Source organism: Panicum virgatum, chromosome 5N, assembly GCF_016808335.1.
Source record: "Panicum virgatum strain AP13 chromosome 5N, P.virgatum_v5, whole genome shotgun sequence".
Classification (NCBI taxonomy): Eukaryota; Viridiplantae; Streptophyta; class Magnoliopsida; order Poales; family Poaceae; genus Panicum; species Panicum virgatum.
The window spans coordinates 50,002,857-50,027,196 of NC_053149.1; the positions used below are offsets into that span (position 1 = coordinate 50,002,857).

The 24,340-nt window shown below is 46.3% G+C and overlaps 3 protein-coding genes across 3 annotated transcripts; all 3 read right to left on the reverse strand.

Moving 5' to 3' along the window:
• Positions 1 to 12,669: 12,669 nt before the first annotated feature.
• LOC120674895 (Werner Syndrome-like exonuclease) lies at positions 12,670 to 13,734 on the reverse strand. The gene is made up of 2 exons (XM_039955998.1): positions 13,711 to 13,734; positions 12,670 to 13,368 (listed from the first exon to the last, which is right to left on the reverse strand). Exons 1-2 carry the CDS (start codon positions 13,732 to 13,734, stop codon positions 12,670 to 12,672), a joined length of 723 nt encoding a protein of 240 aa, XP_039811932.1.
• A 423-nt stretch (positions 13,735 to 14,157) lies between these two features.
• Positions 14,158 to 16,105, reverse strand: LOC120671930. The gene has a single exon (XM_039952191.1). The coding sequence runs from the start codon at positions 15,591 to 15,593 to the stop codon at positions 14,433 to 14,435; it is 1,161 nt and encodes a 386-aa protein (XP_039808125.1). The 5' UTR covers positions 15,594 to 16,105; the 3' UTR covers positions 14,158 to 14,432.
• Positions 16,106 to 19,722: 3,617 nt separating this feature from the next.
• Positions 19,723 to 20,814, reverse strand: LOC120672201 (Werner Syndrome-like exonuclease). Its single transcript, XM_039952510.1, has one exon. It carries the CDS (start codon positions 20,731 to 20,733, stop codon positions 20,032 to 20,034), a length of 702 nt encoding a protein of 233 aa, XP_039808444.1. The 5' UTR covers positions 20,734 to 20,814; the 3' UTR covers positions 19,723 to 20,031.
• Between the last annotated feature and the right edge of the window lie 3,526 nt (positions 20,815 to 24,340).

A 24,340-nucleotide genomic window follows, 5' to 3' on the forward strand; every position in this document is an offset into this window, starting at 1 on the left:
TTAGGACCACCTTAATTCCCAACAATAAATTAAAAAGATATCAATATATTTGTTTCCATTTTACAAAAAATATAGTGTGTGTATATATATATTATAAAATTTTATATAAGTTCTAGACTCTAGGGGCGTCATGATGAGTTCATCTCCGATCCATTGGAGCGATTGAGTCCATCCGAGCAGCGAGCAGAATTGCCAGTGCGATCGGATTCAAGGCCTGCGAGCTCTCCAAGTCCGACATTGACTTCTTGCAACCTGTTGATTACGGCGATCTGGACAACTGGACAATATCTCTATCTCATAATTTCAAGGATTGTTATGTGATTCCTCCTAAAACTAGAATTTGGAATACTTAGTGTACTTGTTCAACTATTTTGTGTTTACTTGTATGTAAGAAGCAAATTCTAGGATAACGTCTGCCTCCGACAATAAGCATGGAATTGGCGGTCCGGGTGTTTGTCCATAAAGGTTCGGGAAGACTTTATTTTATTCCATCATATGCATGCATATGGCTGTTGATGATATTAGTACAGACCCTGAGTTGAAAAATGAACATTTGTTAATTATCACTAACTTTTTCCCATTCGTACTTTGATGACAAATTTATTGGTACTCATTTTACTTTACTTAACCAGTTATGATTTGTTTATTCCCATAATTTTTCCCGCGCTACAGTAAATTCGAATGTTTGACCACTAATTAGGAATATTAAATGTGGATAATTGACAAAACACATCCCATAACCTCCGGGCAAAATCGGGAGACAAATCTAGTGAATGTAATTATGCAATGATTAGACAATATCGTGCTACTGTAAATAATCTCGAATGATGGATTAATTAGGCTTAATAGATTCGTCTCGCGATTTTCCGTCCATTCGTGTAATTAGTTTTACAATTAATCTATATTTAATACTCCTAATTAGTGTTGTAAACGCTCCCAAAAAAATTTGCCCAAATTTTTTTGGAACTAAACACGCCCTTAGTTGGACAAATGTTTCCTATAAAATTCAAAAAAAAAGTCAATAATAGAAAATACTAGCTCCCTCCATTCTTAAAAATATGATATCCCTGACTGTTTGCTCAAATTTTGACCGCAATGTTTATTTAATAATTTATTTAGTACCTGTAGATGCGTGCATATATATTCTTTTTGTTAGAATATACAGAAGAGTTGTGTACCATTGCATTAAGAAGAAAATACAATAGAGTTTCTTACAACACGAGCCATAAGGGGAGCACATACACCTCAACAAGTAAAAATAAGACTATATAACACTACATTACAATCGAGAGGCTCATGAAAAAGCAGCCTAGACAAAAATGGCACTACTCGTCCTCAACTGGTGAGGCCAATCAATAACCGCAAGTTTTGCTTGCACCAGCGTGAATCCAATTGCTTCCCTCTTCGAGAATTCCTTGAATAAGCTGACCCAAGCTCTGCTCGTTGCCATTGAAGATCTTGGCGTTACTACGTTATTTCCAAATCATCCAAGACATTAGCATATATATTATGTATATGTGGTGTCCGCAGTTGTAATGTGCTTTGAAAAATGTTAAGAGAGGAGAGCGAAGAAGAAAAGATATAAAAAATCAGATGAGAAATATCCGTGTGGGATAGGATATTGCCTATCCCGTTCATATTTGTTTGAAAACATTTAAATTAATACCGGTGGTGGATACAGTGGCAATTACAAACGTGCGAGGTTTGTAACGACCCGGCCCGGGATAACGGCTAAGATCTACTCTACACTTTGAGTATACCACACCTGCTAAATAACTCTCTTGCGCTTTCGTCCTCGCTTCGCGCAAAAGGTTCGAACCGGAGTTACTAGCTTCCCAGGGAGCTGAGCTGCGGTGCTACAGTAGCTCGCACTATAGTAACCCGCGCAGCCCAGTCGGCCCGTGGGCCGTAACAATCTCCCCCCGTTAGGATTCGACGTCCTCGTCGAACCAGCTTACCCATACGGCCGGTGGCATCCGTGTCCCCACGCACACAACGTGCTCATGTAGGCGCACTTCTGCCCGTACGTGGCATGAAATCGCGAGTGTATAACTCTGATACCCCTATAACGACCTGGCCCGGGATAACGGCTAAGATCTACTCTACACTTTGAGTAAACCACACCTGCTAAATAACTCTCTTGCGTTTTCGTTCTCGCTTCGCGCAAAATGTTCGAACCGGAGTTACTAGCTTTTCCCAGGGACCGGCTATTTAAGCTGGTTCGGCTCCCTCTCTACTTCTAGTTTGGGACTAAGGAGCTGAGCCGCGGTGCAACAGTAGCTCGCGCTACAGTAACCCACGCGGCGTAGTCGGCCCGTTGGCCGTGACAAGGTTGGTCTTGAATTAGGACTCGGCTATCCTACGGCCGGCTGTAAAAGTTGCACCCGGTACAGCCTTTCTATTTTTGGTAAAACTATTAATCCTATCGTTTGTACTTTACTAATCAGGCCTAGCCCACATGGCTGCTTTTTGATCACGTGGTCCAAGCGACCCCCCACCACCGTGACACGTGCAAGCAACTTCAAAATTAAAAAAAAAAGTTGTAGTTCTTAAATCATCCATCAAATTCAAATTCCGATTGCACAATTGTATCTCTTTCGAGGAGACCTTCAAAACAAGACCCCACTTGAATATATTTCGACGATACTTTTCAAAACACATAAATTGTTTTATGTACTGTGAAAAAATACCAAAATCAATTAGTCAAAACACTCAATCGATCATCTAAAGTTGCCTATCATTAATCATGATATCAACATTCACCTACCTAACAAAGTTGTTTACTCTTATCCACTATTAACACTAAGCATTCTATCTTCACAATATGAACACCAATATCCACTTAATTGAACTCGGGCATGCAAAAGCAACATTATATAAACCTATGAGCAATTTCTGCAAAAATGATAAGCAAATTAGAATACGCGAAAAAGTAATTTCTCTCAAAAAATTTATATCATCAAAACATAGTGGTGTGAGATCTTGTTTTGAAGCTTTTATTGAACCAAACACACATGTGCAATCGGATTTTGATTTCGATGCTCGGTGTTGAAACTATAGTATCTTTTATCTTCGAAATTATGTACATGCATACACACATTACTGACAGGGGGCGGTACCATCGATCCAATTTACGGCCGGCCCAAAATAACTCTTTACCCTTGAATTATCCCCGTTCATTCGCAGAGGGAGTGCTAAGTCACACGTTGGCATTACAAACTAAAGGATGAATTAACAACGAAATCACCATCAACATAACACCCAATCATCCAAATCTTTTTGGAACAAATATAAACATGCGAGGTTGGTCTTGAATTAAACACCCAAAAATCAACCCCAGGCGATCTGGCCGCGCGATCGAGCACCTCCGCCGCGACTGCCGCAGATCCACCGCGCCGGCGACCGCAATCCCGCAGTCGACGTACAGCCGCTCGACGTCGTTGCCGACGCCGAAGCCGGCGAAGCTGTGGTCCGGGCACCGAGGAAGGCCCGCAGAGCGGCGGGGACGTAGTCGGCGCGGGCGATCTGGAAGACGATGCAGCGGCGGCCGACGAAGAGCTGCAGCACGTACGGCCATCCTGTTGGCGCCGCCGCGCCCGGCCTTCCCGTGGACCACCCGCCACTCGGTGTTCAGGCCGACGGTGAGGCGCTGGCCGTGTGTGTGGACCTCTCGGAGTTGCTGACGGTGGTGCGGATCACGGCGCCGTCGTTCATGACGACGTCGGTGTCATACTCGTACGTGTACGTTCTCTTCGTCGCGGGAGGAGGGATCGGCGGGATCAGCTTCTGATGTTTGCCGCCTCTTCCTTCGACGATCGACATGAATATCAACAAATCAATAGCATACTATAAACAATCGCATACCATAAATGAATAGACACAGAATTCGTAGGAGATTTCCAATGCTGCGGATATCACACTTGCAAACATCAATCAGTTGAGGTTGCAGGCGGGGCGGGTTCTTAAATGAACCCGCGTATCCATCCCGCAAAATTACAGATTGCGATAGATGCCGCCCAGCTACTATTTATTTGCGGATCTATATTAACCCGCCAGCTAAATTCGCGAACAAGAGTGGAGGTCCGTGAGGACCCGCAAGAGCCCGCGACCTCGTCTCACGTGTCTCTCACTGCCAATCCTTTGCCGTGCTGCTCTCCCTCTCCTCCTTGGCAAGGTGCTCCGCGAAGGCATCGGTGGCGCGGTCGATGGCCTCGCCATCTGCATCGGGGACCTATCCCATTAGGACCAGGAGCCCTTCAGCCCTCGCCGGGGCTGGCGGCGTCGAGGATACGATTAGACCTGGGCAAATGTCGGGTCGGGTCGGGTTCGGGTCGGGTCAAGGCCGGGTCACGGGTCGCATAGGACGGCCCGCGCCCGACCCGTACCTATCACCGGGTCGGGTCGGGTTGGCCCGTGCACCCTGCGCGGGCGTGTTGGGTCGGGTTTTTTTCGGGTTGGGTCGGGTTTTTTGGCATTTGGGTCGGGTTTTTCGGGTTGGGTCGGGTTTTGGATCAAAAATCACGGCCCGTGCCCGGCCCGTTGATTGTTGCGGGTCAAAAAATACGGCCCGCGCCCACCCGCCACGTAGCTCGGGTCGGGTCGGGTCGGGTTTTTTTCGGGCGGGTTGGGTCGGGTTGTTCGGGTCGGGTGACCCATGCCCAGGTCTAGATACGATGCAAGAATGAGCGCCGATGCAGCCTGCGTCAATACGAGAGCGCGGCGGCAAGGATGCCCATGCCGCGAACGAGCAAATCGGTCCGGGCTACCAGCGCGGTTGAAAGCTCCCGGGCGCGGTCGGGAGCTCGCGAGCGCAGCCGCTGCGGAAGTTGAGGTGACAGTGGTTGTGACAGAACCGCCAAGTTAAACGGTTTAATTAATTGTAACCGCCATCATTTGAACGCATCAGACGCATTAGCTTAATTAAGTATAACCTGACAGTCTGTTTCCAACCCACAGGCCGATCGAAACACATCAGTAGTCTCGCACGACGGCGAGCGCAGACGGTACCAGCATAATAAGCATAATAGAATCGTACAAAAATAGTAACTAACATTAAGACAATTACATAACCATTTTCAATATAAAAATTTACAAAAACAGTTTCCAATTTAGAATTTACGTAAGAAGGGATAGCAGCGGAAAAGAATCTAACTTGGGGAACACTTTTAATAAAGGACTCATAAAACAGCAAAATTAGATTGAGAACTACGGAGACGGGAGAAGATCACATCGAGCCCACTGACGTGAATCCCAGTTAGCTTCTACCCAAAAACAGAGTAAACAACAAACCCTGAGCAACTAATACTCAGCAAGACTTACCCGACTATTGGGTATACTTAGCCCACATATCTAGACATGCAAAGCTTTCTGGCTGGTGGTTTATTTTAAAGAAAAACATCTAAAAGTGGATCCTTATTTTCAATATTTTAGCTTCAGATTCTATATAGACTAACCATGATCTAATATTTGCGCATTTAACAATCTAGAAAAGCATTTATCTAGTATAAATAAAACTGCAGATAAAAAGCTGTCAAATAACACATTTCATGGTTCTACCATGTAGAGAATAAAAATACAAAGCTAACAAAACTGGTTTTGTATTTTTCCCATTTTTCTACAATTTTCTACGTATTTTACAAGCACTGAAGGTCTGTGCTGATCGGATGATCCGACCCAACGCCGGATGATCCGACTACCACCAGAAAGTTTTGGCTTCGGATTGTCGTTAAGTCCCCTTGGTCGGATGATCCGCCCATTGGCCGGATAATCCGGCCAAACAGTACTTTTTGCCACTGGAAGGTGCCGGATGATCCGACCCTTGGCCGGATGATCCGGATCTGGGTATTTTCTGGAGTGAGTTTCGTGCCTAAAAAGAGTGTTGAGTCGGATGATCCGATACTAGGCCAGATAATCCGGACCTGGGTGGAGCGGCGGCACGCGTGCGGCGTGTGGCGACGCTCCGGCGAGGAAGCTTCGGAAAAAGGGCGGGGAAGAAGCGGGGAAGGTGGAGGAGCTCACCAAGAACCCATCCTTGGGGTCGATTTGGGCGGAGAAGCACCGAAGAAGCGGATCGACACGAAGGGGTGGAGCTCGGGCGACGCTCCCATGCTGGCCGGCGATGGAGGGCCGATTCCGGCGGGGAAAGCTCGAGCGAGGTTTGGGGTGGTGCGGGGGAGGTGGAGGACAAGGTGAGGAAGGTGCTCGTGGAAGGAATCAACGAACGGCGGCCGGAGCAAGGAGATCGATGGGAGGGGGCGGCGACGGGATGAGCTCAGCTCGGCTCGGTGGAGGAAGGAGAGAGAGAGAGCTGAGTGATATAAATAAGAATTGGGAGATGGTAAGGGGATTAAAAGACTCCCAACCGGTCTGACCAGTCACCCAGACCGGTCGGACCCGTCTATCTCGAACTAACAAAAATTTGACAGAAAAAGTTTCCTCTAGTGCTTTAATCATGAAGATTTAAAGCTAATGGCTGAGATTAGTCTTATCACGGATAATTAACACCTAGGGTGTTACAATCCTACCCTTAAAGAAATCTCGTCCCGAGATTTAAATGAAAGGAAAGGGCTGAGAATGGACTCTAAGAACTATATACATAATTACTCAAGCTCCGTGCTAGACATCCAAATAAGGTCATGGAAACAGTAAAAAGAAAAAGAACTCAAGGAATTCCTAACTTGGGTTGGAAACGCCAAAACGGAGACTACTACTTATACATTGTGAGCTTCTAGGAGCTCATGGAATCCAAAAAAAACATCAAGGCAAGTTTGTGCTCAAGAACATTCTTGCTCAACTTTATCCATTAAATAAGTTGCATGATGCAAAATGCACATGTTGTTATGGAGATTAGTAGATTATGATCCCTAGAAATTTATTTATAAACAACCTATCCGCATTGTTACTTCCAAAGGGCCTACCCCCTTAAAAACAAATGTAAAGAAAAAATGGTTCCAATTATTGCTCTAAAGAATCATCGATGTAGTTTTATTCGCACGAACCTAAGCACCAGTGCGCTCCCAGTAGCACAATCGCGTGGCGACCGCACACGCGAGGCCCTAGGTCCCGTCGCGGCGCTATAGGTCGTGTGACAAATCTCCACCATATAAGAACCAATAATAGAAATTCGAACAACACGATTGAATATAGAAAGACTGAAGAGGCAAAAAGCAGCCATAAAATATGTTCAAAGGCATGAATCTATATGGTCAGTCAAACTACCACCAAGGTTTCCCTAACCTTGCATTGCCCCCACAACGCAAAACGATGCGATGCAATAGTTCATTTACTTGGCAACCAATGTGCGATCTTATTCATGCAGGATGACTATAATGTATATGATCAAGTTCTGAATTTATTTATATTTATTTGAGCAAGAATGCAAGCGAACCCATGGTAGGTATAGGAATCAAGACAATTAGAATAACGAATATTAATAGTAGAAGAATAACAGAAAGCTTCAGTCATCATGGACAGCCGGGATGAATTATCCCCAAGTATTGGAATGAATGGGCTGGAGACGAGGATATACGATCTCGACTTATCATTGACCATGGTAGGGAAGGGTATATACATATATACGTAGATGAAAGAATAACTAAGGGTTTCATCTAAGGATAATATGCTTATCTTAAATCTTGGGGAAAAATGTCGATTCGAAGAGTTCATCCCCAAGAATGAGAAACATTCACAACACTACCGGATTCATGGTTTTGAACGTAAATTGTTTGAACAAATAGATAGGTTTTGTGCAAATGGACGCATTGGTTTTCATGATCCCCTAACCACGTTAAGGCCAAAACTATCGAAAGTGAGTTGTGCATGACTAGATTTGTCATAAATTAAAATACTCTAAATAATTCACGATTTTAGTTATTTCTCCTAAACTGCAAACTAACCTGGCATGAAAAATTTGTGTATGGCATGGAAAGTCTGTTTTGGAAAGATATCAGTGAGCTATACCGCTGCTGATGGTTCTTTCATTATTTTCATGTTCAAAATAGGCCAAAACATATGTAATATGTATAGAGTACTTAATCTGTCTAACTTTTTTTATATTGCAATATTCAAAAATTCAAATTTCACAATCTAAAAACCCTCAATTCTTGACGACACATAACTGGGTTACATACAACTTTGCAATCGTGGGTTTGCTTAAATTTCATACTTAAGAAGATTAAAAATGGATTTTACTGTCCATGTACAATATGAAATTTCACAAATTCTACCAAGTTGAGCGTAATTCGAGAAATATGTCATGAAAAATTACGAAGGTTTACTAGCAAACTCTTTATCACATTTCCGAAATCTTTCTTGTAAATAGAGTTGTCGATATGATTAACACTATGAGAACAGCAACACAACTTGAAAACCCAACATAGCAAGATCCACTCTAGGGAAAGGAACTGGCACATATTTAATTACAAACGCTACTGATTTAGGCTCATAAGATGAATTTAAATAAATGACATGATGCATGCATGACCTATACGTACTTTACCAAAAGAAATTCTTGCCAAAACGACTATGGCAAGATACATAGTTATTCGGTGGCATACATACGTACTCTCCCTGTATATATACTAGCCATTTGCTATGAATTTGCCCTACGTAAGCGAGGTTAGTGTACCTGTAGAAAAATCACAATATATATATATATACAACACTAATAACTGGTTAGGAGTTTGTTAATATTCTATTTATAGCCAACTGACATAACCTACTCTACATTGGGCTTACGAACTAACTTCTCCTAATCCATTAAGCGCGAAGAAGCGTATTTATTATTATTTTTTCTGAAACTCATTTTTAGTTTTGAAAACACGAAGAAACATACTGGTATCCTCTGGTGCATTTTAGCTCTGATAGCAGCTGTGACAGAACCGTCAAGTTAAATAGCTTAATTAAGCGTAACCGCCATCATTTGAACGCATCAGGCGTATTAGTTTAATTAAGTGTAACCTGACAGTCTGTTTCCAACCCACAGGCCGATCGAAACACACCAGTAGTCTCGCACGACGGCGAGAGCAGACGGTACCAGCATGATATAATCTTACAAAAATAGTAACTAACATTAAGACAATTACATAACCGCTTTTAATATAAAAATTTACAAAAATAGTTTCCAATTTAGAATTTACGTAAGAAGGGATAGCAGTAGAAAAGAACCTAACCTGGGGAACACTTTTAATAAAAGACTCATAAAACAGTAAAATTAGATTGAGAACTACGGAGACGGGAGGACATCACATCGAGCCCACTGACGTGAATCCCAGTTAGCTTCTACACCTGAAATAGGGTAAACAACAAACCCTGAGCAACTAATACTCAGCAAGATTTACCCGACTATTGGGTATACTTAGCCCACATATCTAGACATGCAAAGCTTTCTGGCTGGTGATTTATTTTACAGAAAAACATCTAAAAGTGGTTCCTTATTTTTAATATTTTAGCTCCAAGTTCTATATAGACTGACCATGATCTAATATTTGCATAAACCAACTAAAGCAAATATAGTAGAATATTAATCACAATTTAAAGTAGACATCAACATATATAATATAATCCATGTTCCATATCATATTACTATGATGTGACGCAGTTGATCAAGGTACTCATATCCGAGAGCGACTGACGGCGAATCGATTCGATTTAACCTTGCAAGGTGGACCTAACCAACACGGCACGCATAAGCCCGTCGGACCACACGCACCAACCATTCCCCTCCCCGCCTCGAACTACAGGAACCAGCCCAACGACATATAGTCAGCCGAGCCCTACGAGAGACTACCAAAAGTAAACATATGCATTCCCAATTCTCTGCTGCCACTCGACTACCCTAAGAGTTGGGTGCGGATTCCTATACTTTCGAAGCAAAGCAGTACTAGGCTTACCGGTTTCGACTACCTCCTACTCCCGGCATGCGGTTAGTACAATTCAAACATGATCAGTAGGGCCAACAACGGTACGGTCCTTAATCGACACGGACGGGGCTAAGACACCCAGGAATCCTGTCCTGCTGCCATACCTACATCTCATTAACCTTCCCCGTCCGGTCTCCATTTCCATTCTTTTCATATCTCACACATTGAAGTATAAAGACAACTATACATCTCGCGAGTAACCGGCAATTACTCGACTTCTATCAAATCCTATATCTCGCGAGTGACAAGAAATTACCTGACTTCTACCAAGACCTATTAAGCATGGCATCACTATCGTCCTATACATATTAGTATAACTCAAGGGAACCTAAGGATTATACAACTAGGGTTCCAAATAATTTCTAAAACTTAATGCACAAGTAATAAATAAACATATATATAGTGAATCATAATTTAAAATAATAGGGCATGCAACGGGGCTTGCCTGGGGTAACACTAAGTTAGTGTTAATACTATTAAGGCCTTGGGCCCTTCCCCCCTTGGGCCGGGTCTTCGGTTGCCTCAGTGGGTCCTTCCATTTTCTTGAGATATCCACCGAACACCGTCTTGTAGTTCGGCTCTACCACCGCGTGCTTCACGTCCGCGCGTTGTACATCTAGCGTACCTAAATGAGGTTCAACAATACATATGTATAAATGCATGGACGATGCAACAAAAAATGCAGCAATACGAGCACAAGGTCACCATTACCTAAACCTAAACAACTACATTAGCGGAGGATAATTAAACCTTACACGAGTGTAACAAAGTTAACCCAACTGGTTTTATATTTTTAGCACATTCCTAACTCTATTTACGCATTTAACAATCTAGAAAAGCATTTATCTAGTATAAATAAAACTGCACATAAAAAGCTGTCAAATAACACATTTCATAGTTCTACCATGTAGAGAATAAAAATACGAAGCTAACAAAACTAGTTTTGTATTTTTCCCATTTTTCTACAATTTTCTACGTATTTTACAAGCACTGAAGGTCTGTGCTGATCGGATGATTCGACCCAACGCCGGATGATCCGACCACCACCAGAAAGTTTTGGCTTCGGATTGCCGTTAAGTCCCCTTGGTCGGATGATCCGCCCATTGGCCGGATGATCCGGCCAAACAGTATTTTTTGCCACTGGAAGGTGCCGGATGATCCGACCCTAGGCCGGATGATCCGGATCTGGGTATTTTCTGGAGTGAGTTTCGTGCCTAAAAAGAGTGTTGAGTCGGATGATCCGGTACTAGGCCGGATAATCCGGACCTAGGTGGAGCGGCGGCACGCGTGCGGCGTGTGGCGGCGCTCCGGTGAGGAAGCTTCGGAAAAAGGGCGGGGAAGAAGCGGGGAAGGTGGAGGAGCTCACAAGAACCCATCCTTGGGGTCGATTTGGGCGGAGAAGCACCGAAGAAGCAGATCGACGCGAAGGGGTGGAGCTCGGGCGACTCTCCCATGGCGGCCGGCGATGGAGGGCCGATTCCGGCGGAGAAAGCTCGAGCGAGGTTTGGGGAGGTGCAGGGGAGGTGGAGGACAAGGTGAGGAAGGTGCTCGTGGAAGGAATCGACGAACGGCGGCCGGAGTAAGGAGATCGATGGGAGGGGGCGGCGACGGGACGAGCTCAGCTCGGCTCGGTGGAGGAAGGAGAGAGAGAGCTGAGTGAAATAAATAAGAATTGGGAGATGGTATGGGGATTAAAAGACTCTCAACCGGTCTGACCGGTCACTCAGACCGGTCGGACCGGTCTAGTTCGAACTAACAAAAATTTGACAGAAAAAGTTTCCTCTAGTGCTTTAATCATGAAGATTTAAAGCTAATGGCTGAGATTAGTCTTATCACGAATAATTAACACCTAGGGTGTTACAGTGGTCGGACCTCTAGCTGAGTGGAGGAAGAGCCGAGCGCCGTCGTGGTAGCCGAAGCAGCGCACCCTGCGCGGGGCGATGGTGAGGCGGTTGACGCTGCATTCGCCGAGGGTGCAGCAAGCAGCGCGGGTGGAGCCATTGGGCCGGGCGTGGGGAGCAGGAGCCATGGGAGCGTGCGCGGTAGGCCCGTGTAGTGGGGAGAGTGTGGACCGGAGCTGCAACGGGGAGGTTGCCGCCGTTGCCCACATAGTCGCGCCTCGGGGATCCGGTGGCTGAGTTGAGTGGGGGCAGATCTGGTGAGCGCCCGTGGTCCGGAGGGACAGACCCGCACATGCGGGCTATGCGGGTTCCTGTAGGGTGGCCAAAGTCCACGTAATCAAATTCAGCTGCCAGATTTGTTAGTGGGCGGCCACAAACCCGCCAGATTAGTTTAGCGGCGAGCTTTGCGGGTTCACGATCGGCAACAATCCGTCCCGCTTGCAACTTGATCAATCAGAAACCGTTGTAATCTTACCCAAAAAAACAACCACACGACACCACAATGTAAAAAATTCGGGACCATTAGCGGTGTTAGTTTCAACACAATCTTTTGCTTTCTGATGTAAAACAAACGGCAAACCAGGACGAATACATCGCAGAAGCTAAAACACACCGAAACTGTCTGATTAAAATCGGAGAACGAAACCCTAAAATCCTTTGGCCTAGGAAATTAAAATGCAGCAAGAACCGAGTCTCTATGCACCATCATAGATTTTTTTGTCGCTGATGCAATGCAAATAACTACTAGAACAAGCTAGAACTAGTAAGCAATGCGAGTTCGCGGTGGTCGCGCGACGGCCAGTCACCTTGCGGCTCGGCCAGTGGTCGCGCTCGATCGAGCAGCAGCTTCACGATACAATCAAGTCCCTGTACGCGTAGCTCAGCATCCGCACGACCTCGGAAGAGACGAACGCGTCGATGCAGGCATAGCTGATCTGCTCGTCGCTGAGGCGGCGCGCGTCACACCGGCTCATGGTCACCCTGTGCGGCTTGACGAGCTCGACGCCCATGACGGCGGCCACGATGGCGCGCAGCGAAGCGTGGCGGAGGTCAGGGCGGTTCAGCCAATCCGCCACGTAGCCGCACAGGTCCACCGCGTTGGCGACCACCAGGTCGTGGTCGGCTCTGAGCCGCTCCGCGTCCGCCCTCACGCCGACGCCGTAGAAGCCGATGCTGCGGTCGCCGAGGAACCTGGCCAGCGCGGCGGGGAAGTAGTCGGCGTGGAGGAGCTGGAAGACGAGGCAGCGGCAGTTGACGCAGAGCTGCAGGGTGGCGGCCTTGTTCTGCTGGCCGCCGTAGTTGCTGGGGCGCCACTCGACGTCGAGCCCGACGTGGATTTGGTTGTGGCTGATAACGCCGCCGCCGGAGCGGTGCACCGAAAGAACCTCCGCCATCCAGCGCTCCACGGCCCTGCCGGAGGACGTGACGGTGGTGGTGATCACGTAGTCCTTGAAGGTCACGTTGAGAACGCGTGTCTCGGCCAGGCCATTGAATCGCTTGCCGCCGTCCGTCCGTCGTCTGGTTGTGGCGGCGGCGCTCCTTTCCTCCTTTTTTTATAGTGGATGGATAGAAGGAGCGTGGGGGTCAACAGAGAACCAAGGGTTTTTCCAATTTGATGGGAATCTTGCAAGTGAAGGTGAAACCTACTTAGCAAGAACTCCTAATTCCTACTAATCCAGAATAAATTTTAGTATGGAAATGTTTTATCCCCCAAGCTGAAATAGGAAACTTGCAAGCAATGAAGCAAATTCCCACGCACTACTAGTTTCTTTTCTATTCTATTCGCATACAGATAGAGCCCTGATGCACATCTTTTCCATCCTTTCTATTTTGTTTTCAAGAAATATTTTCTGCTCGCTGGCAGGTCAAGCTGCTAATGGCCGGAGAACCGAGCCGAATCCACTCCAGACCATTTCGATTAATCACATTATTTCCATCCGGACCTGTCCACGAGTCCAGGTGCAAAACCCCGAATCAAAACTAATCTGGACACAATTTGAGACCAAACCAAAACCAGTCGCTCCCAATAACCATAGAGGTTCAAACTAGAACGATGCAAAAAGGGGTAAGGATGAGATCACACAGGATCAATATGACGCGTAATCAAAGGTGTTCGACAATAGCCTTGATCGATTGTTCGATCAGAGAAACAATTGCTTTGACCTATTTTCTTTACTTTATATGGTTATGTTTTTATATCTATTATAAGCTTTCACCTTCTTTTTAATAAGATAGGCAGCTCGCCTGTGGATTCGTTTCAACAAAATTGCTTTCACCGATCTCCTCATTGATCCAGTTCCGAACTCCAGACAAAATATGGGGCGACTGGCAAGACAAGAGATAGGAACCACCTCTCAACGTAGCCGTGGAGGCTTGTACCACTCCACCTATTAGGGTTTACATCGTTGTAACGAAAAAAATGTGGCAATTGATGGACAAAGTGTGCCTTTTTGTTCTTTTTTCTTTTTTATTAAATGGTGCTTTTAATTTTGTTCTAGAGGACAACTGCTAAGTCATGGCGCATTGGTGATGCACAAGTGGTCCCACTGGGCACGAATTCATGGTAGAACTAGAACAGAGTGATCCATTGAACGCGAGCAGAGCAGCGAAGTCATGGGTAAAACCAGGTCGGTGAGGAGATAGTCGACTGGAACTCGGACGGGAAGCCCTTGATCCCAGGCATGATCTCGCTGCCCGAGTAGCAGCCGACGTCGCTGCACGGGAAATTGCCCCCGCGCGACAGCGCCAAGGAGATGTCGAAGCTTGTGTCCTCCAAGAAGTAGATGCCCTCCTGGAACCCGGCGAACTGGGACGCCTCGAACGCCCTGGAGCAGCCTCGCGAGAGGAAGATCACGCGCCCGTCCAAGCCGCCGTCGAGCTCCACCCACCACGCCGCGTGGTCGCCACCGGGCAGGGTCTGCACCCCCAGCTCCAAGACCTCGAACCCGCGCGCCGCGGCCGCGCCGCCGCCGTGCTTGACGGAGGGGAAGCGGCGCACGACCATCAGCAGCTTCCCGCGGGACTCCACCAGGTAGCGGCTCACGCCGGCGGAGGGAGACCGGCTCGGCGCCGGCGCGTTCTGCTGCCGCTGCATCCGGTAGGACCTCCAGGTCATCATGAGGTCGGGCGCGCTATGGACGCCTTCCGGCAGGAACACCTTGACCGCCTCGTCGTTGATGACGGCGTGGAAGCCCCGAAGGACCTCGCCGTCATGGTACAGGACGTCCTGGAGACCGGGCACGTCATCGGAGGCCAGCCATTGGCGGTCCGTCCCGGGCCGCAAGAACGCGAGGTTGGACACGCCGCAGACGAGCGCGGCGGCGACACAGCTCCGCGAGGTGGGCGGCGCCGAGAGCGCGACCGCGCGGACAACCAGGCAGGTCGTGATGCCGTGCCTGGGCACCAGCATCCTGTCGGGCAGGGGGACCCACGAGCGGGAGAAGGCGTTGACGAGCGCGCACGCGCGCCAGCCGCTGGCGGCGACGGCGAGCCAGCCGCCGGCGTGGGCACCGCAGAGGCGCGCGCCTTGGGCGCCGTGGGGCAGCGAGATGCGGCGGCGGGCGGAGCCCGCGAGGAGGCTGACGAAGCAGGGTGCGCCGGCGGACGGGACGAGGAGGAGCCACGGGAGCTGCGGCGGCAGCGCCGCGTGGGCCGTGGCGGAGCGCCAGGAGCGGCAGACGGCGCCGAAGTAGACGCGGTCTGCGAGGCAGCGCAGGTGGAGGAGGAGGACGCCGAGGAGATCCGACGGCAGCTCCGACCACGACGGCGCCATCGGCGCGCGGAAGTGGCAAGGCGGAGGAGGATCGAGACCGGAAAGACTCTGCCGTGCAAGAAGCAGAGTTCAGATGAATGCTCGGTGCCCGCGACTTTCTGCCGTGCCACCGATGCGTGGAAGCTTTCGCCGTCTGACGCACGGAGAATCCTAGCTGGAGTTCCTCGGCGGGAGGCGCTGCGGGGGGCAATCGGCTGCCGCCGGGAGCCCGGATCCCTTTCAGCGCCGTGGGAGGCACCCAGGATCCCAGGCGACCGGCTGGACCCGGGTGCGTCGAGCCTTTGGGGTTACACGAGGGAGGAGGGGTCGCGGCCGGTACGTCCGGCGCCGGCGAGGAACAGCCTGCCCCCGGCTGGATCTTGGCGATGGAGGCCGCGGCGAGGACGTAGGGAGGCCGACGACGCGAACAAGACGACGGGAACGGTGGCGGCGGAGAGTGCGCGAGAGGGAGAGGGAACCCTAGCGCTCGGCGATTTGGGGAACGGAACGAGGGAGGGAGAGAGGAAAAGAGGACGGGCGGCTACGGGCGATGTGGGCCCGTGGGACTTTTTTTTCTTTTTTATATTTAAAAAAATATAAAATTTTAAAAATATATGGCCGTTTTAAGAAATTTCAAATTTGCAAATAATCAACTAAACCATCGACTAATTTTTTTTCCAAATGTGGGCCAGGGACCTTTCTATAATTTTTTTTCCAAACTTGTTTTTCCAATTTGCAAATAGGTCTCTGGCGGGGGACGTAGTGCACGGAGGGCCGGTCGCCCCCCCAACGGGCGACAGGAGGGGCCTGTCGCACCCCCCAACCGAGCGACAGGGTCCCCCCTCTATATAACGCCTCCCCCCTCATTCCCTCCTCATTTGAGCCCAAAAATTCCACCAAAAATCCAGAAAAAAAGAAAGGGGTGAGGAGAAGGGAAGCGGCGAAACCCTGCCGGATTGCGCACTTGTGATCTGCAGGTAATTATATTTAACTTATGTATTTTTCCATTGCTATTGTAGAGTAATTAAATTTAATTAGTGCTATAGTAGAACCATTTAAGTAGGAGTTTAAGGATATCTTAGTTACGTAGTAGTAAATTAGTTTAGGAAATTAAGATTACGTGTTTATTATTACAATTGCAGTACTATTAGAGACGTGTTTATAAATTAGTTATGATTTAGACTAGAATTTTGGATATCCAGTATAGAATTTGAGTGTTATCACGTAGTTATGAATACTTATATGTTGTAGTTAAAATTCGTATTTAGTTTGTACAGATGATTGAATAATGTAGTGAAGTAAAGAGTTTGACTCGATAAGTATTTGGTGATGTACAGATATGTCGAGCAAGATGCAGTTTCAAGTGTTTTTTTGTAACTATAATATTTTGTATGGACCAAATGGAGTAGATTTTTCTGCCTTTAAGTGCACATCTAGCACCATAGATAAACCTCAATAGAGGAGTTTTGGTTTTATATATAAGTGGCTGCGGCGTGGGTTCCGTGTTGATCCGGAGACACATGTGATGACCGTCCATGCGCTTGTGAATTGGGAGGTAGAAGGTGATTTATGAGAATTGATGACGATACACAGCACTGATGACTGGTAGAAGTACATGCAAGCAGCTCGAGAGCGTGGGTGGCCTCTGGCAATTCTTGTTCAAACTCGGAAGAATATACGAAATGAAATCCAACATGGTGCAGATCAAGAAACTCCGAGTATTCAAAGAGATGGTGCAGATCAAACAACTCCGAGTATTTAAAGAGGTGATGCAGATCAAGCAACTCCGAGTATTCAAAGAGAGACAAACTATGTTGAGCAAGATGAGTCAAAAGATATAGAGATCCCAAACATCGGACCACAGGGTTTTGCTGATGAGAGAGAGGATACATAGCATCATGGACAAGATGGATGCAGAAGACCATGCCGCAATGGAGATGGAAGAACATGAGAACCCAAACTAAGTACGAATTTTAACTATAACATATAAGTATTCATAACTACATGATAACACTCAAATTCTATACTGCATATCCGAAATTGTAGTCTAAATCATAACTAATTTATAAACATGTCTCTAATAGTACTGCAATTGTAATAATAAACGCGTAATCTTAATTTCCTAAACTAATTTACTACTACGTAACTAAGATATCTTTAAACCCCTACTTAAATGATTCTACTATAGCACTAATTAAATTTAATTACTCTACAATAGCAATGGAAAAATACATAAGTTAAATATAATTACCTGCAGATCACAAGTGCGCAATCCGGCAGGGTTTTGCCGCTTCCCTTCTCCTCACCCCTCTCTTTTTTTTCTAGATTTTTGGTAGAATTTTTTTGGCTCAAATGAGGAGGGAATGAGGGGAAGGCGTTATATAGAGGGGGGACCCTGTCGCCCGGTGAAGGGGTGCGACAGGCCCCTCTTGTCGCCCGTTGGGGGGGCGACCGCCCCCCTGCACTGTCCCCCGCCAAGGATCTGTTTGCAAGTTTGGAAAAAACAAGTTTGGAGAAAAAAAATATATAGAAAGGTTCCTGTCGCCCCCCCCCCCTCCCCTGGGCGACAGGGGTTCATTTTTGAAATTTCTTGAAACGGCCATATATTTTTGAAATTTTGTATTTTTTTAAATATAAAAAAAAAGTCTTGGGCCTGTGGGAACCATGCAGCCGAACGGCTGGGCTGGTCAGCCCAGCCGGCTGCATGTAGCTCAACCGAACGAAGCTGTTGTGCCTATATGTGTGCGGGGCAGTGCAAATGTGTTTTTCATGTCCCTGTTGACTGTTGAAGTGGTGGCAGTCTGGCTGCCGCTGGGCGTGGCCGAGCTACTCGATTCTCCTCACTCAATAGTCAAGGAAAAAGTCTTTTTTGTCTCCTTTAACTTTGAGCCAAATTTACTTTTCCTCTCTGAACTATAAAACCTTCCGTCCAGCCTCCTCAGACTTACAAAACCGTTCAAACAATCTCCCTGGGCGGTTTGAGGGTGAGGTGGCAGCGATTTTTCTATTTTTCTATTTTTTATTTTAATTATTTTGACTAAATCTTTGAAAAATCACAATAAATCACCAAAAAATCATAAAAGGGAAAATCCAATTTTGTTGAACTCCACGTAAGTAGATCTATGCATTGAACATATTATATGATATACTCTAGTACAAATTTTTTTCTGTAGTTTTAGATATATGTTTTTATGTAATTAATTTATAGTTATAGTCTCCATTATCAAATTACATGAAAATTTTATGGTGGGCTAATCATTGTATGATTGAGCTATAGTAAAAAATTTATAATTATCAGATCATGTTTGACTGAAATATAGATTTATCTATATAAACCTAGATAAATCTAGACCAATCTATAGTTAAACCTAGATAAATTAATAGCTCAGTCAAACATGATCCGATAATTATAAAAATTTTACTATAGCTCAATTATATAATGATTAGCCTACCATACAATTTTCATCTTAATTTGATGATGGAAACTATAACTATAAATTAATTATAAAAAATCATATATCTAAAACTACAGAAAAAAAATTGTACTAAAGTATATCATATAATATGTTAAATGCATAGATCTACTTATGTGGAGTTCAAAAAAATTGGATTTTCTCTTTTATGATTTTTTGTGATTTTTTAAAGATTTAGTCAAAATAAAAAATAAAAGAAAAATAGAAAAACCGCTGCCACCTCACCCTACAACCGCTCAGGGAGGTTATGTGAACGGTTTTGTGAGTCTGTGGAGACTGAACGGACAGTTTTGTGGTCCAGGGATGAAAAGTAGATTCGGCTCAAAGTTGAGAGAGGCGAAAAGTACTTTTTTCGATAGTCAATTAGAAAAGTGAGTGATTGCAACATGTGGCCCAGCAAGGATCCAAGTGCATGTGCTGTCCTTTCTTATTCATTTCTGGAAAATAGTTATATCTTGAAAAACAAAAAGACTTTACTAAGAGTAAAACGTAAATTGTACATTTTGATTGAGATCGAGCAAGTCGTGATGGCCAAATAAAAGCGATGTGAAGCTCGATTAGATTTGTTTTGATGTGAAACGGAGGAAATAGAAAGCAAGCAGGGCAGCAACATTGCAGCACAGTAGCGAGGAAGGTTTTGTGTATATCGAGCATCCACGCGCAGCGACATTTACAAAAGACCTGAATAATACGCATGCCCAATGATAATGATAATAGCAAATGATTAATCACCACAATCTTCTGCCTGCTCAGGCAACATCCAATCCAACAACGACTACATCGATCACAGTAGTTAAACCCACTGCCAGTCCCAATCTCCACGACTGCCTGATCGATTGTTCAGTCATAGAAAGTCAGAAACACCTAGAAGAAGGACCTTGGCTTGAATTCTAAAGGTGAATTCGAGAAATAGACAAATCAGGAACCCAATCTAGACGAACCGGGTCAAATTTTGTGGAGGCAGGCTAGAATTAAGCAATGCAGGGTTACTGCAGACGCACGGCTGCCACCGCACCAGCGACGGCGGCAACCGCTCGATCAGCCGCCGCCTCGCCGGCTGGAGTCGCTGGATCGGCCGTCGTCGCCTCGGCCTCGCCGGCCAGCAGCTTGCGGCCGACCTCGAAGGAGACGAAGGCGTCGATGCAGGCGTACCTGATCTGCTGGTAGCTGAGGCAGGACGCGTCCCAGCGGCTCATGGTGACCCTCTGCGGCTTCACGAGGTCGACGCCCATGACGGCGGCCACGACGGCGCGCAGCCCCGCCTGGCGGAGGTCCGGGCGGCCCATCCCTTCCGCCGCGAGGCCCCGCAGGTCCACCGCGTTGGCCACCACCAGCTCGTGGTCGTCGCTGAGCCGCTCGGCGTCCGCCGCCACGCCGACGCCGACGAAGCGGACGCCGCGGTCGCCGAGGAACTCCACCAGCGCGCGGGGGACGCGGTCCGCGTGGAGGAGCTGGAAGATGAGGCAGCGGCGGCTGACGCAGAGCTGCAGCGTGGCCACGGGGTTCTGGTCGGCGCGCCTGCTGGGGCGCCACTCGACGTCGAGCCCGACGATGGGGCTGCCGGGCGCGGCGGCGGCGCGGGTCTCGGCGAGCCAGGCCTCCACGGCCTCGCCGGAGGACGTGACGGTGGTGGCGATCACGTCGTCCCCGAAGGTCACCTCGATCACGTCGGTGTCGGTCTCGGCCATCGGATCCCTCCTCGTCCTCTCCGGTTGCGGCTGCTGTTGCGGCGCTCCTTCTGTTCTGCCTCGCCAAAACGACAAAGGATATCGAGCGGATTGGATTTATTGAAAACACAGCGACGAGGATGCTGAGCACTGGAGCATCTCCATAGACAGGTGAGAGGAGGATTTTTTTTTTGAATTCTGTAGAATCTTAGTTATGAATGTGAAATCCAATAAAATCCGTCAAAATTTCGATATTGGTTTGATGTCAATTTTTACCAAGCTAAAATTATGGCAAGCTAAGATATTAGCTTACCAAAGTCAGGACATTGCCGTAGTGTTGGTAAAAAAACTTAGACATTCATTTAGTTTTAGTTTAGTGCTAAAACATGACAACCAATATGTTTTTCCTTTTTATAAGTATAAGAAATTTACAATAACTTGCCATTGTTTTGGTCCTAAATAACAAAGTGCCAACTTTTAAACATGAACTAATATTTTATTGCTATGCTCTGATTTTTGTTTGGCAAAAATTGGCATCCAACAAATTTTTGATGTGATAAGAAAAATCAAGCTCCAACAGTTACCAACACAAACACCCAATATTTCTGCCTACCCAAAGCAGACGACATCCGTGGCCAGATTTCGTGCCAGCCTAGATCCAAATCAAGCGCGCATGCCATCGCCCATTCGCCCGGCTGGCGAACAGGCTCTTGTTTGTTTTATGGTTATGCTACTCGCGCTACAAAAATAATTTTATATGTATAGAGTATGAAATGAAATTTATTTTCAAAAAAATTTCACAGATGAGTGTAACTTTACACGACGAATCTAATGACGGTAATTAACATATGAGTGGATACAATAATGCTACAATAATCATTCTCTAATCGTATAGTCAAAGCTCTCATTAGATTCGTCTCGCGAAGTAGCACAGGGGTTGTAAAGTTAGTTTTACAAACTGCCTTCATTTAATATTCGTAATTAACGGTTAAACTTTGTGCTACTACCTTCGTCCCAAAATATAAGCATTTGTTGAATTCCGCTAATCATGTTTGATCATTCGTCTTATTCAAAAAATTATGAAAATATTATTTATTTTATTATAATATGTTTTATCATCGTATATATTTGAAGTATATCTTAATTATTTTTATTTTTTATAAATTTTTTGAATAAAACAAATGATAAAAAATGATCAGTAAAAATCAACAAATACTTATATTTTAGGACGGAGCTAGTGCAAAGAAATCAAAAGGTCCTTCGAGGCACCGTCAGCACCGGCCGGCTGGCGGAGCTACACATGACTGTCGGGGTCAGCCGAACCCGATGGATTTGAGAAAAATCAATATGAATCACTGTTCATTACTGTTTTCTAAAGACAAAAACCCCGGCGTTAGGTAAGAAAGACCCGTCACCATTTCCGTCTGGCTTCGCCCCGCCACTGCGTTCCTTCGTCCGGGCGGCGGTCTCACACTCTCACGTGAGCGATGGCTCGGCATGGGGAGGAATCCTGCTTCCCGGCCACAAAGGAGTGCGCGTTGGTCGATCTCAAGTTCTCAACTTCTACAGCTCCAAGCAGCTTCAGCGGCATGGCTGCGGCAGCGGCAACTATCAAGAGAGAGCTATTTCCACCCAAAAAAAAATCTATCAAGAGAGAGGGAGAGAGACGAGGTAGAAAGAGATTGCTCTTTTGTTGTGGGAGAGATAAGAAAGCACAATGTATATGGACTAAGTAGTTCATATGAACAGTTTTTATGTCAGTAGTCCATAGTTATTGTTGTCTTCACAATATCTATAGACTGGGTAGTCTATATGTGGGAGGAAAGGGAGAGAGAGCAGTAGAGAGAAGAAATAGTTTTTATTCTTTATGAGCAGCCAATAAAATTATGGGTAGCTTTAGTTATGGATTGCTCTATGAACTACCTCCACAATATTTCAGCTAGCTGATACACAATATTAAAATCTCTATGGACTACTTTGCTGCAACATTGTGATTGCTCTAAGAACGAGAGAGAAGAGATTTCCTAGGAACATAATACAGGTCGCAGCTAGCTTTTTTTTTATTGAAAGAATAGTAGATCAGAGTTTCACTGCCCGTACAACGTGCATTAAGCCACATTGGAAACATATGAATAATAATTACAGATAACAAGGACACATAGATATCAAATATGTTCTTAGTATAATCGGAATGATACGCTGAAATTATACTCACAAGCTTGGTCGGCGGGAAGGAGGTCTATCTTTGATTACGTGGCACTTTTAACATTTTTGGGAGCAAAAATCAGGCTACTGTTGGAGGGATGAGTGTTTTTTGTGCCTCAAATCTTTTGGCAAATGAGCAATGTTGCTGCCGATTGCACGAAACCTTCTTCACTATTGTGCATTTGTGCTGCAATGTTGCTGCCGTGCTTGGTTGCTAGATGCTACTCCTACACTGCTCCACTTGTCCGCGGATTGGATGTTGCTCCACTAGAGGTTAAGTGGTTAACTGAACCCAAAACCCTAAGGGTGTGTTTAGTTGGTGAAAAAGTTTGGATTGTGATACTATATTATATTTCGTTGTTACTTGACAAATAATGTCTAATTACGGACTAATTAGGCTTAAAACATTCAGCTCGTGCTAATCAGTTAGACTATATAATTAGTTATTTTTTCAACTATATTTAATGCTCCATGCATGTGTCCAAAAATTTGATGTGTCGGGTACTGTGCAAAAATTTTTAGGAACTAAACAGGGCAATGGCAGAAGTGATAGTCATGACCGTGTTTTTTTTTTAAGATTAAGGGAATAATCGGTCTTGAACATTCACAAGTGAATGACTACAACAAAAAAAACAGGTCTAGCCACAAAACTAGAAGTTTACATGAGTACTTAGACTCTAACACGCCAATTGAGGAACACAAAAGACAAGAAAAGGACAAGAAAGAAAAAAACAAGAAAGAAAGCACGAAAGACTAAGCTTCAAACTTCTTCTAGAACCTTACTTCAACCTTGCTTTGGTCCTTAAGTAATAAAATCTTACATTAATTGTCTTTTTAAAAACTCTTGATGTAAGCATCGTCGATGGTCATGTGTCGTCCTGTCATTCAAGGTGCCACGATCAAGAGCTCCAAGATGACACCTCAAACGGTGAGCGACAAGAAGATGCCACCGTCGCCCGAACCGGCTGGTCGGTTCTTACGTTTTCACCCGAATCTGTCCCTAAAGGAAAATGATACCCACAAGCACCGTCGTTACTGGCAATTGTTAGACTTTCCCCTCAGAACCTGCACACCAAAAAGCAAGAGCACGGCAGCCGGCTATCCCTGGCAGCTCCACTAGCACGCCCAAAGAACGCCCAGTAGTATACCCAGACAGCAATGGAAGGCAAGCCCCCCAGCGGCGACCAGCGGAGTCAGAGATGTCCTCCACCTGGAGATCAGCCCAGAAGATCGGCCATTGGCCGACACGGTTGACGCCGCTGCATCCTCAAAGGCATGTCGCCGTATGCCATCTCTGTACGCTGTTCTCCGAACCGGCAGCCGAGCGCCCCGACTCGGAACGCCGCCGACCTGGTGACCGCCGCGCGCCACACCGCCCGCGCGGCCGCGGCCTCCGCCGCTAGTCACCGTCCGCGGCGCCTCA

Coding starts and splice junctions, on each gene's coding strand:
- LOC120671930 (XM_039952191.1), bottom strand. CDS start 15,593: ATGGCGCCGTCGTGGTCGGAGCTGCCGTCGGATCTCCTCGGCGTCCTC.
- LOC120674895 (XM_039955998.1), bottom strand. CDS start 13,734: ATGGTCTGGAGTGGATTCGGCTCG. Junction 13,369..13,710: donor TCTGGAGTGGATTCGGCTCG/GTTCTCCGGCCA, acceptor CTATAAAAAAAG/GAGGAAAGGAGCGCCGCCGC.
- LOC120672201 (XM_039952510.1), bottom strand. CDS start 20,733: ATGGCCGAGACCGACACCGACGTGATCGAGGTGACCTTCGGGGACGAC.